Below are 12,335 nucleotides of genomic sequence, written 5' to 3'. Positions count from 1 at the left end.
AGAAACATAGCACAAGCCACGTGTATTTTAAATTGGCTAATAGCCATGTTTTTTGAGTTTTTTTTTAAGTAAAAAAGGGCAGATGAAATTAACATTAACAATATATTTTATATAACCCAGTATATACAAAATAATCATTTCAACACGTAATGAGTATTCTTTTTAATTTTTGAAATATTGACGTTCTTTTTTTCCTACAAAGCCTTCGAAATCTGGTATTTCTCACAGCACAGGTTGATTCTGACTAGCGACGTTTCGGGTGGTGAGTAAGCCACCCGTGACCCGTGGCTGCCGACTGGGCAGGCAGAGCTGAGGGCTGAAAGTCGGGACACACTGGGTCCTGGCGAGCCCCTGAAGAGGGCCCCTAACTCAGCCTGAGGACATGGCGGGAGGTTCTGCTTGTTATTCCAAGACACATTCATCCCGTGCCTGTGATGTGCTGCTTCCTAGAGGAGGTGACGCTCAGGCCTCAGGCCAAGTCAGTGCCACAGCACTGGGATCGGTCTAAAAATAGCTCCCTTCCAGTTTAAGAGAAGAAGCAATCAGAGGGGGACCTCATTGCACCGTCAGAGGGTGGTTCTGAGGTGCAGATTTGTTGTCACATTTTTAGAAATTATGGTAAAACACACGGAACATAAAATTTGCCATCTTGGCCATTTTTCAGTGCGGAGTTCAGTGCTATTAAGTGCATTCACACTGGGTCACATTGGTGGGCAACCAGCACCGCTGTCCGTCACCGGAACTTTTTCATCATCCCAAATGGAGTCTGTCCCCAGTAAACAAGAACTCCCCATCTCCCCCTCCGCTGCCCCTGGTACCTCCCCCATCCTACTTTCTGTCTATGAATTTGACTCCTCTAGGGACCTCACATTCAGCAGAGTCATACAATATTCGTCCTTTCAGTGTCTGGCTTATTCCACTTAACATGACGTCCTCAAGGTTCATCCACGTAGCAGGTGTCAGAAATTCATTCCTTTTCAAGGCTGAATCATTTTCCATTGTATGGATAGACCCCATTTATTTATCCACTCCAGCGCTGAGGGACACTGGCATTCCTACTACCTTCTGGCTTTTGTGAGTAACACTACAAGTCAACAGTGCAAATACGTCTTTGCGACCCAGCTTTCAATTCTGCCGGGTGTGTATTCAGAAGTGAAATCACTGCATCATATCGCCATTCTATTTTTAAATTTTTGAGGAACTCTGGTGCTGTGATCGTCACATGCTTTAAACCAGCCTTCTCCGGCCAGGAGTTCTGTATAAATCTGTGTAGGCCCAGAAAAAGAAATGGGAAAATTTTGATCATTAACTTTCTTTCTTTCTTTTTTTTTTTTCCCCTCCCATAGTTTTTAGGCCATCCTCATCACAGTACGCTTCTGTTTTTCTCCTTCCCGCCCTCTGAGGAGAATGAAGTCTTTGACAAACTGAGTGTCATTATGCAAGTCTCTGAACATAGCAGGCAGAATCCTGGTGATGGCTGCACCCCTGGGGTCCCGTCTGGGCGGGGGTCCTCCGAGCCGGTCCCCGAGGAGGGAGCACATTCAGCAGGGTACAGCACCCCCCTCCTTCCCTCGCCCACCTCTGACCGTCAGCAGAGCGGGAAACCCCCTGAGCAAACCCCACATCTAGAACTCTCAGATTCCAGGACAGCATCTAAACAACCAAAGAGCTAGATTTTAAAGGCTCGCTTGGCAAAAACACTCCACAGTGGGAATGTACTGCTTTATAAAGGCCTCACTGATTAAAAAAAAAAAAAAAAAAAATTGTTGATCACTGGGGAGTATAATTTTCAGCCTCTTCTGCTCACTAATATAAGAAACAAGTTTTAATTAGAAGAAACAAAAACAGTTAAAATGAGGACTAACCAGACGGCCAAGAGACGGATCCAAAAAACAGCCTCAAGTCAAAAGTGGTCAGCGAACTTTCTGGATTCTCAGGGATACTTGGACTGGATTTATTTTGCTATCTGTGTATGTTTTATATAGTGCTGGTGTTCTATTAAAGTTTTATTCTCTATTTCATCTATGTGCATGAATGGTACTACGTTTGGGTAATTGGCAGATAGTGCATTGCCATTTCTGGTGGTGTTCTCAGTCCCTTCCTGCTGTCACCCGGGAACGGTGCCGGGGGTGAGGGTCTAATGGTATCTGGGAGCGATCGGTCTAGGAAGACTTGGATTCCAGTCAGACACCTACTAGCCTGTGACTCTTTGGTTTCCTCATCTGTACGTGGAAATTAAAAGACCTAAGGATTGGTCATATTCCATGAAATGCACGCCCCCAAGGGCACCTGGGTGGCTTAGTCGGCTCAGGCCATGATCTCAGGGTCGTGGGATCGAGCTCTGTGTTGGGCTCCATGCTCAATGCAGGGTCTGCTTGAGGATTCTCTCTCTCCCTCTGCCCCTCCCCCTGCATTCTCTCTCTCTCTCTTTCTAAAATACATACATAAATCTTAAAAAAAAAAAAAAAAGTGCTGTCCCCAGTGCCTACACACCGTAAGCACTCGATAAATGGTAGCTAGTCTTACCAGCAGCATAATCTCATGGGTATGACTTTAACTCCACACACCGAGGTCAGCAACCAGTGTCCCTTCCTCTGTGTCAGATTGCCCAATAAAGCAGATTCCTCAAAGGCCACAAAAATTGGAAAAACACTTCGAATAACTTGACATGTTTAAAATGAAGCATCACGGTCGGGGGTGGGGTGGAGGAGGTGGGGAGAAGGGAGATGAGAAGATGGTTGACCTCCCTTGCGTTCATTTTACATTTCAGTATTTTTAAATTATTTTCAGTAACACTGTGAGGGAGGGATCACCATATTTTCAGTTCTCATTGCCCCCAGAGATCTTAACTGTGGTCTGCGTCTCGTCTCGAGGCAGGGGAGAGAAACTGATTCCCTTCCCCAGTTAAGCTCACAGCAACAGGGGGGCTCTACTTGGGGAGGCATCTGGCTCTGGAGAGAAGAAAAGAGACACCCCAGCGCCCACCCTCTCCCCGCTGTGGACACTCAGCATTCTTTTTGCCCCCCTTGCACCTGAATCTCCTGCACATGTCTGAGGAATCTCCCACCTTGCGAATGTGAACTCCTCCCTCTCTCTGGGGGCTCCAAATGCTGCGTGCCCGTTTCCTAGCCCCCTCGCTGCTGGGCTAGAGGCACGCAAGCCGGGCTCCAGCCCAGTCTGACTTAGAAGGCGGACAGTAGCAGCAGAGGAAGGGGTTCTGGGAGAAGTGGCCAACAGCCAGGGGGTGCTCACACCAGCAACAGTGACGTCCCCACCAGATGGGGTCTGATGTGGACATTGTTCCTGCCTGGGTCCCCTCTGAGGCTGTTTTCCCCAACGCTTCCAGAGAATCGGTGAGCTCCTCTCCATTATATTGAGAAACTTTTTTCTGCTTATATCAGCCCCAATCAGTTTCTCATGTTTGCATCTAAAACCCTAAGCAGGGGGCGCCTGGGTGGCTCATTCAGTTAAGCGTCTACCTTCAGCTCAGGTCATGATCTCAGGGTCCTGGGATCAAGCCCCGCATCCGGCTCCCTGCTCAGCGGGGAGCCTGCTTCTCCTTCTGCCTCTGCCCCTGCCCCCCACCACCCTCCCCCAGCTTGTGCGCGCACACACTCTCTCTTCCTCCCTCTCAAATAAATAAATAAAATCTTTAAAAAACAAAAATAAAACTCTGAGCAGGCCACCAAGAGTGAAATGGAGTGGATGTGGATTTCCCAGTCCTAAAAATGCACCTAGCAAGTGCAGGAGGAAGGCAGGCGTGAGACCTCTCTCCATGGTTTCCTAGCTGAGGTAGTTGAGAGAAACACCTTCCCTCCAGCGGTGGGAGGTCCTGAAGGGTTTAAGGAGAAGGAGTTGAAGCCCAAGATTGGCTAGCCAGAGCCTGGGGGACTAACAGCCTCCTACCAAGGATGGGAGACCCGGGGTGCGAAGACAAGGGGACAGGAAACCATGGGTCTTCCCGGGCCAAGAGTTGACAACAGAGGCTCTGCCCCGCCCCACTGGGGAAGACCCAGGTATTTGTGTGGTAGAGGTGGAACCAGAGGCACCTCAGCGACCAAGGACTCTAAGCACACCAAGGAATGCATGTTGTTTGCTCCCCTGACCCTGCCCACACGCCCCAACTCCCACAGCTGATGGACATTTGCTTAGTGCTGAAAAGCGCCCCCCCCCCCACATATTCCCCATCCTCCTAAGCACTCCTTTTATCTCTTGACCGCCTCTTTAATGATGCGATCTGCTCAAGCCTTCAACACAGTAAATAAGGGACACGTCTATCCTTCAGCAATCTTGGTGACAAGGAACGCCTATTTGACTTCCATTTCCCACAACATGGCTGACTAGGCAAACTCCCTGGCCCTCAGATGAAATTGACTGAGATGCTGGATGTAATGTTTAAAAAAATCATTTCAGTTGTTTCCTAACAAGAAAGGAAGGAATATTCAGAGGCCAATATCTACAGAAGCTGACCAAGTGCCACCTTTCACTTTGAGGGCATTTGACAAACCCTGTAGGTATTGGCCCCTCACAAGTTCTGAAGGGACAGAAGACAAAGACCAGGGCTCACACAAGGTGGGGTCTCAAGGAGACCTCCCCATAAATCTGAAATCCCAAAGAGCCATCCCCTCTGTGTAAGGGCGACTAGGAATAAATGAATCCCATCCCGCCCCCATATTTATTTCCGAGGGCTGCCATCACAAAGTACCACAGACTTGGTGACTTAACAAAAACAGATTCTCTCACAGTTCCAGAGGCCAAAAATCCAAAATCAGTATCACTAGGCTGAAATCAAGATGTTGGAAAACATCTTCAGAGTTTTTAGGAGACAATGTGTTCCTTCTTCCAAATGCCGGCGTCCCTTGGTGGGTGGCAACCTCACTCCAGTCTCTGTTTCTGCATTCACATGACCTTCTCCCCTTCTGTGTGTGTCTCCCTCTGCCTCTCTCTTATGAGGACACTTGTGGTTGCATGTAAGCCTCACCCAGATAATCCAGGAAATTTTCGCCACCTCGACATCCTCAATTGAAGCACATCTGCAAAGACCCTATTTCCGAATAAAGTCACATTCACAGGTGTCAGCAACTAGGACCTGGCATCTTGGAGGGTTATTATTCAGCCCACCACATATCCCTAGCAGGGACTACAAGGGCACCTTTTTGGTTTTGGTTGTGTTTTCGGAGTGAAGGGGCAAAATATATCCTTCCTGAGAAATTATCATCTCAAACGAAAGGTGTACAGCCCCAAATCACACTGTCTGGGTGGTCAACGAAAACTTCAGGGTTAGCTGTTAGAAATCACAAAACCCAAAAGGAAAGCCTCATGAGCAAGAGCCAGCGGAAACAGCAAGCAACTAAGTCAGACCCACGAAGACTTCAGAACCTGCCATACACAGAATATACAGCACGCTTAGCAGAGTTAAATACGTGTGAGGGGCACCGACAATGTCAGAAATGCACAAGAGCCTGGATCGTTCTGCTTTACTGTGGCAGCTCATGAATCCCAAATCGCAGCGACTAAGAGCAAAGACTTGTTTCTCACTCCTTTTGCATGTGGCCGGAGGTCAACTGTCAATCTGTCCTAATCCCAGTGACTTCTTCATTCTAGGATCTAGGCTGAAGGACATGCTAAATGGCAAAAGAAATGCCAATCCCACGATAGTTCTTAGAGTTTCTGCTTGGACGTGGAGCCTGTCATTTCTGTCCACATTCCTTTGGTCAAAGACATGGCCAAGGCCAATGTCAATAGAGTGGGGAAGTACTCCTTCCTCAGGGAGGAACTGCAGGTCATGTAGCAACAACTGGAGGAATGTACAATCCTCTTACAAGGAAGGGAGAGGATCATTGGGAGAAATCGTTATAATCTGCTATAGACTGAGAAATCACCAAATAGATTTGGGGGGCGGGGTGCACATGGACCTGTAGAAATGAAAACTATCATCATTGAAGTGTACAAGTCAGAGGAGGGGTTGAACCACAGGTTAAACACAGCTGAAGAGAGAGTGAGAAGACTGGGCAGGACGGGGAGTGTGTTTGTCAGGGTTCAGAGAAACAAAACCAATAGGACGTGTGTACTTACACATAGAGAGAGAGATTTGTTTTAAGGAATCGGCTCACAGGATTGTGGAGGCTGGCAAGTCCAAAATACATAAGGCAGATTGACAGGCTAGAGATCCAGGGAAGAGCTGACATTTAGTTGAGTCCAGAAGCAGCCTCGAGGAAGGATTACCTCTTCCATGAAGACCTCAGTCTTTTTGCTCTTAAGGCCTTCAACTGATTGGATGAGGCCCACCCACATTATGGAGAGTAATCTGCTTTACTCAAAGTCTACTGATTTAAATGTTAATTTCATCTGAAAACTATCTCCACAGCAACATTCAGATGCATCTGATCAAATACCGGGGTACTATGGCCCAGCCAATTTGACACATACAATTAACCACTGGAAGGGTAGATCTGAAGTGAACATCAAGGAGGCAATATAGAGAAACATAGGATAGAAAATGTGAGAGGTTAATATATAAGACATATGATGGATAGAGTGAGATGATCTATTACGTGTCTGATCACAATCTCAGAGGAGAGGTGAGAAAGGAGGAGGCCACAGCACCGTTCGAATATTTGCAAAGACAACGGCTATTTAAGCTACCAATCCTCCAAATCAGGAATCTAACAAATCTCAAGCTGGACAAATAAGGAGAAATCACATCAGAGTGAAACTACAGGACATCAAAAACAGAGAAGGTCGATTACCTTCGAAGGAAGAACAATTAAATTTATGGATACTTTCTCCGCGGTAATAGAAGCCCAAAGTGGATAGAATATGTTCCAAGTGCATCAAAAATCTCAGTCAACTTAGACCTGTGTATCCTGCAAAATGTGTATCCCTTCAGGAAAAGGGACAAAACAAAGACTCAGACAAACAAAAGTTGAGAGCGTTTGACATCAAAAGGTCTTGATCAGATAAAGATCTAAAGGGTGTATTTTAGGCCGAAGGATACAATTCCCACATGGAAGTTATGATACGTAAGAAGAAAAGAGGAAAGAAACTGGTAAATAAGTGAGTTAATCTAAACAAATATTGAACTGCATAAAACAGTAATAATCTATTCTGGGTGAGCAAAGCAGCAACTAAAACACGGAGGGGAAGAACTACAGATAAACTGACTTAATGTTCCTGCTGGGTTTCAGAGAAGAATAAAGACACCGATTCATTTGAGACATGGATAAGTTAAGTATGTTGAGATTTCTAGAGTCACCTCATCACTAGAGAAGTGGTTCCCAACTGGGGTGAGGAGGGCGGGGGACAATTTTGATCCCAGGGGACATGGGACAATGTCTGGAAACATTTGTGATTGTCAGAACTGGAGGGGTGTTACTGGCGTCTGGGGAATAGAAGCCAGGAAACTGCAAAGCATCCAACAATGCACAAGATAGCCAACACGCAACAAAGAATTATCTGGCCCAAAATATCAATAGAGGAGAGGTTGGGAAACTGTACTAAAAGAAAAGAGCAGAATAAGAAAAATGACTCAGTCAAGAGATTACTCTGACCAAAAAGGAGAAGAGACCTTAAAAAAAAGGGGGGTGGGCAGAACAAATAGGAAACGTAAGTAATATAATAGAAATAAATCAACAAGTAAATGGACTAAGTGGTCCAGTAAAAGATAAAATTGTCAGAGTGTATTTTTTTAAACGATAGTAAAATTCTAGCTGTTTTTAAAAGACCCACAGAAAACATACAGATATAGAAAAATTGGAAGTAAAAAGAGGGCAAAGGATATGCCAGGCAAGCTCTCACCAAGCAAGCTGATTTCATTATATTAACATCACACAAAAAAGACATGAAGGCACAAAGCATCTTTGTAGAAGTTTCGGTTCAGCAGGAAGGTAAAACAGTTCTAACCATGTACACGCTTCACAGCGTAGCTTCAAAATAAATCACAATTGACAGAGCCACAAGGAGAGCCAGACAAATTCACTGTCATATTAAGATAGTAATAACAGTTACCACTTGGTGTGTCACTGACAACGAGCCAGACGCTGTGCTGGGCACATTACCAATTCTGTTGTCTGTTGACTCTAAAATGCCACCAGTTATAAGATGCACCATTAGTATTTGAACTAAGAAAAAAGAAAGAGGGGCGCCTGGGTGGCTCAGTCGGTTAAGCATCTGACTCTTGATCTCAGCTCCGGTCTTGATCTCAGGGTGGAGAGTTCAAGCCCCGTATTGGGATCCACGCTGGGTGTGGAGCCTACTTAAAAAAAAATAGCAAAGAGAGAGAGAGAAAGGAAGGAAGGAAGGAAGGAAGGAAGGAAGGAAGGAAGGAAGGAAGGAAGGAGGAAAGAAAGAAAATACTAGGATGGAAACTATGCCTCAGTATTGATTGTCAGACAAATCTAAATGTCAGAGATGTTAAAATGCGCGCGCGTGCGCGTGTGCGTGTGTGTGTGTGTGTGTGTGTGTGTGTGTGTGTGTAGAGACAGAGAGGAAGTAACTGTGACTAAGTGTTAATAATGATTCTAAATGCAGGGTATTTAGACATTCAACTTCTCTACAGCTTCAAAAGTTTTTATGATCGGGACGCCTGGATATCTCAGTCGGTTGAACGTCCGACTCTTGACTTCAGCTCAGGTCCTGTTCTCAAGGTGGTGGGATCGAGCCCTGCTTCGGGCTCCGCGCTCAGCGGGAAGCCTGCTCCAGGATTCTCTCTCTCCCTCTGCCCCTCCCCCACTCGCACACACACACGCACACTCTCTCTCTCTCAAATAAATAAATCTTTTTTAAAAAGTTTTCACAATAAATAGTTGGGGAAAATTGTAATAAATATACAAATGCTTACAAATAGTCATCATTCCAACACTTTTCGATTTCCATGTGTTCAAAATACCCAGGATTTTCTCAAAATGTGCTGATAATGGGCTTTTGTCTCAGGAAAAAATCTGTGCAGTCATTTTCACATTTGTTTTGCTGCTTTAGCTTTACAAATGGTTCTGTCCCAATATCTTCCTGTCTAATAGGTAACATTTCCACTGCCCCTTGCCAGGGAGGATGCTGTTGGGGGACTTCTTTGAGGGGATGCTGCCTGGGCTGAGAGGTGGCCCCCAAACAGGGAAGAAATCGAGAACACCACACCCCAGTATGCAGAGTGTCCACATGGGTGGTGAGTGGGACGGGCTGAGCCTGAGTCCCTGCAGAGACTTCAGGGCTGATCTGCAGAGCCACACGAAAACAGTAGGACTAATGGCATCCACACCACACCACAAGGATGCTGGCGAGGACACGGGGCAACCAACCCTTGTCCTATCTAACTGTCCAGTTGATTCCTTCTTATTTGCATTCTTGCTTTGTCTGCTTCAGCATTCAGAGGCTTTTCTCCCCAGATGTGTCCAAATCCCTTTTTCTACATGATGGAACCATTTGAGGTATCTTCCTTTCAAATGTACTTGAAACTTCTTTTTTTTTTTTTTAAGATTTTATTTATTTATTTGAGAGAGAGACAGTATGAGCGGTGGGGAGGGGCAAAGGGAGAGGGAGAAGCAGACTCCCCACTGAGCAGGGAGCCCGACGTGGGACTCAATCCCAGGACCCTGGGATCATGACCTGAGCCGAAGGCAGACACTTAACCGACCGAGCCACCCAGGTGCCCCATTTTTTTCTTTCTAATTAAGTAATAATATTGACAACATTATCATGTATTAACTTTGTGCTGTGTGCCAGGCTTTGTGATCTATTATCTCACTTATTCTTTGCAGTTGAACCTTCAGCAGGAACCTCTGAAACCATGTAACAAAAGGAGTTCATCCCGGATCTGTGACGAGAGAGAGTCGGGGTGGATTCTGCTGCCTTGTCGAATGTCTGGAGCCCGGCCATATTGAGGAGGATGTGGGCAACTGGCCGCTGAGGCTGTAGACTTTGCAGCCATGAAGGAGGGAAGAACCCCACTTATGTGGAAAATGTCCAAGACTCCTGAGACCAGAGGGGATTCAGCAGATCATCTTGTGGGCCACCACTAAGACGTTGTGGCAGAAACATGAAAGGTCCTCCCCGAGGGCAGCCAGCTGAGCCAACTTCCCTCCTCCACCTTGCTGGCTCTTTATGGGAGTCCAGTCTTATGGGAGAGGAACTCATTACCCGTCCTCATGGGTCTCCTGCCCTGCTGCCCTTAGCCTCCAAGGCATTCTGTTTCATCTCTCTCATCTGTGGCTGCCCATGGCAGCCACCTGGGGAACTTTAGAATGCCAATGCCCCAGCCTTGCCCTGACCCATTAATTCCGGCTCTCTGGGGGAGGGAACATCTCGGGCATCACTCTTGTAAATCTCCCCCAGGTTTTTCCAGCGTGCAACCAAAATGGAGAACCGCTGCTCTCTTTAGAGGGTTTATGCTACTGTTCAAAGGAAAACCATGGGCCCAAAATGGCATCTCTGAGGCCAAGTCCCCAAACTGGGGCTTGATACGTGATCTAATTGCAGCTTCAACCACCCCCAGAAATGTCGTCTTAACTGGTCAGGAGTTTTTCCATCAGTGCCAAGGAGTCTGCCACAGGGACTCCCTGTGTCCCCCAAAGGAAGATGAGATCATCTGCTTGATAAGATCCCTTGTCCTTCCCCCTGAAGGGAAAGCCTTGCCTGGAACAGTCTTTTGCTCTTGCTAATAATTTTCTTGTCCCACCCTCCTTCCATAAAATCCTTCCGTTTGGTACAACTCCTCAGAGCGCCCTTCTACTTGCTAGATGGGATGCCGCAACATTCACAAATTACTGAATAAAGCAAGTGAGATCTTCAAACTTACTTGGTTGAGCTTTTTTGTTACTCAACAGTAGCTTGTGAGTACCTGTTAACTGCACTCCCTATGTCGTCCTGTTCTCTAGCCTTCAAAGGGAGCACTCTTGCTTTTAATACCCAGCTAACATGGTCCACCCACCACGCTGTGCTTTTCTAGGAAGGTCAGAGGTCATCCGGGGTTGTGAGCATCTCCAGAAAATATTTCCATGGCCGACACCTCCCCCCTCCCCCGGCACTGCTTCAGGCTTCTGATGTGCTCACTACAGGTCATCTGGGAAGCAGTCCTGGGCGCTGCTACCCTTTTCCCTGAGCCAGCACCTGTCACAGAGCCTAGTACTAAGAAATGCCTATTGAATCAATGGCTAATGCAAAGTGGTAAACTGAAGCCTTCTTGAATATGCCACCATGACATATGCGGATGATATCAAGAGTCATAAACATGTGCAGATTAAACAGAGCAGATTCTGCTCGGGTTCAATAAGTTCACAAAACACCATAAAACACATAAAAGAGAGAAACAAATCCAGTGAAAAATTTCCAGGTAAAAGAAAAAAGGGTTCTATTCTGTAAGGTTATCCTGACTACTTTCAAATTGAGTTGAAGTTGCTTTTCAGATCCAACTGAACATCAGAAGTGACTCAGAATGTTACAGCATCTCTATCTAGTCTCCATTCTTAATATTTTGGTTTCTCATTGCTAAAATGTAGCCTCTAATCTAGTCGGCAGTGGAAGAGCCCTTTGGGAATCACCCCCTCAATGGCAAACTCTGTTTTCATGTTAAAAGCCATCTTGGAGTCCAAGGACCACTCATGGAGTATTTTCAAGAATGAGCTTTTAAAATAGGTGGCTGGCTGTTAAGAGAAGCCCAGCATCAAGGAGTTTCTAAATCCAGTGTTGGGTCAAATGTTCTCAGTCCTTGTTGAATGCTCTGATTATCCTTAGAGGCAGATGTGAGAATTAAAGGGTTGCTGTGCCCCCAGGTCTGTTGTTTTCCTCAAAGATTGGCTCTTCTGGTTCCTGCCAAGTTGGGCTCCTGAGACTACCACCATCACTAGGCATCTGCTTGCGGCGTCCATCATGGGAAATCACATCTCATTTCTCAGACTCTCATTCTCACCAAAAGGTGAGGAAGAAACAAACAGAGAGCTATAATAAGAGTGGATCAAATAACTGTGGAAGAAACCTTAAGTTAAACAAAAATCACTATTTTCCCTTTCTTTTTCTAGCCTTCCAGAAATTCCATGTAGAACTCATGGCTAGGAAACGCAGTCTTAAAAAATGACAACAGATTGCATTTGCCAAATAAAACCAGGGAATGCTCATATCTGGATGGTTCCAATTTGAAACTGGAGGATGCTTTTGTGGCTGATCACAAGCCAGGAGGGCCTCCAGGAAGCCACATAGACATGCAATACTAATATCAGTGCAAAAAACACAGGAAGTGCTACATGAACCCTCAAGGGAGTTGGTGGCCCTCTCTGGTCCTGCCCAGCATCCTGTGTAAACTGCAATTTCAATACTTTAAAAACTAATAACAATAACAGCTTTCTTGA

At 46.0% G+C, this 12,335-nt stretch overlaps 1 protein-coding gene across 5 annotated transcripts in view; it reads left to right on the top strand.

The window, feature by feature from the left end:
- IL10RB (interleukin 10 receptor subunit beta) overlaps positions 1-10,788 on the top strand; it is a 31,915-nt gene extending 21,127 nt beyond the window's left edge. For 2 of the 5 annotated variants that reach the window (XM_036087481.2, XM_078078527.1), the window contains one exon: positions 9,753-10,788. In XM_036087481.2, coding sequence (XP_035943374.1) covers positions 9,753-9,875 — 123 coding nt within the window. In that variant the 3' untranslated portion in view covers positions 9,876-10,788. Of the gene's footprint in view, positions 1-1,346; positions 2,022-9,752 lie in introns of those variants that run through there. The other 3 variants (XR_013449996.1, XM_036087480.2, XM_078078480.1) reach the window with 3 other exon arrangements.
- Positions 10,789-12,335: the final 1,547 nt, after the last annotated feature.

Source organism: Halichoerus grypus, chromosome 1 (assembly GCF_964656455.1).
Source record: "Halichoerus grypus chromosome 1, mHalGry1.hap1.1, whole genome shotgun sequence".
Lineage (NCBI taxonomy): Eukaryota > Metazoa > Chordata > Mammalia > Carnivora > Phocidae > Halichoerus > Halichoerus grypus.
This window is presented reverse-complemented; position numbering and strand designations above follow the sequence as displayed.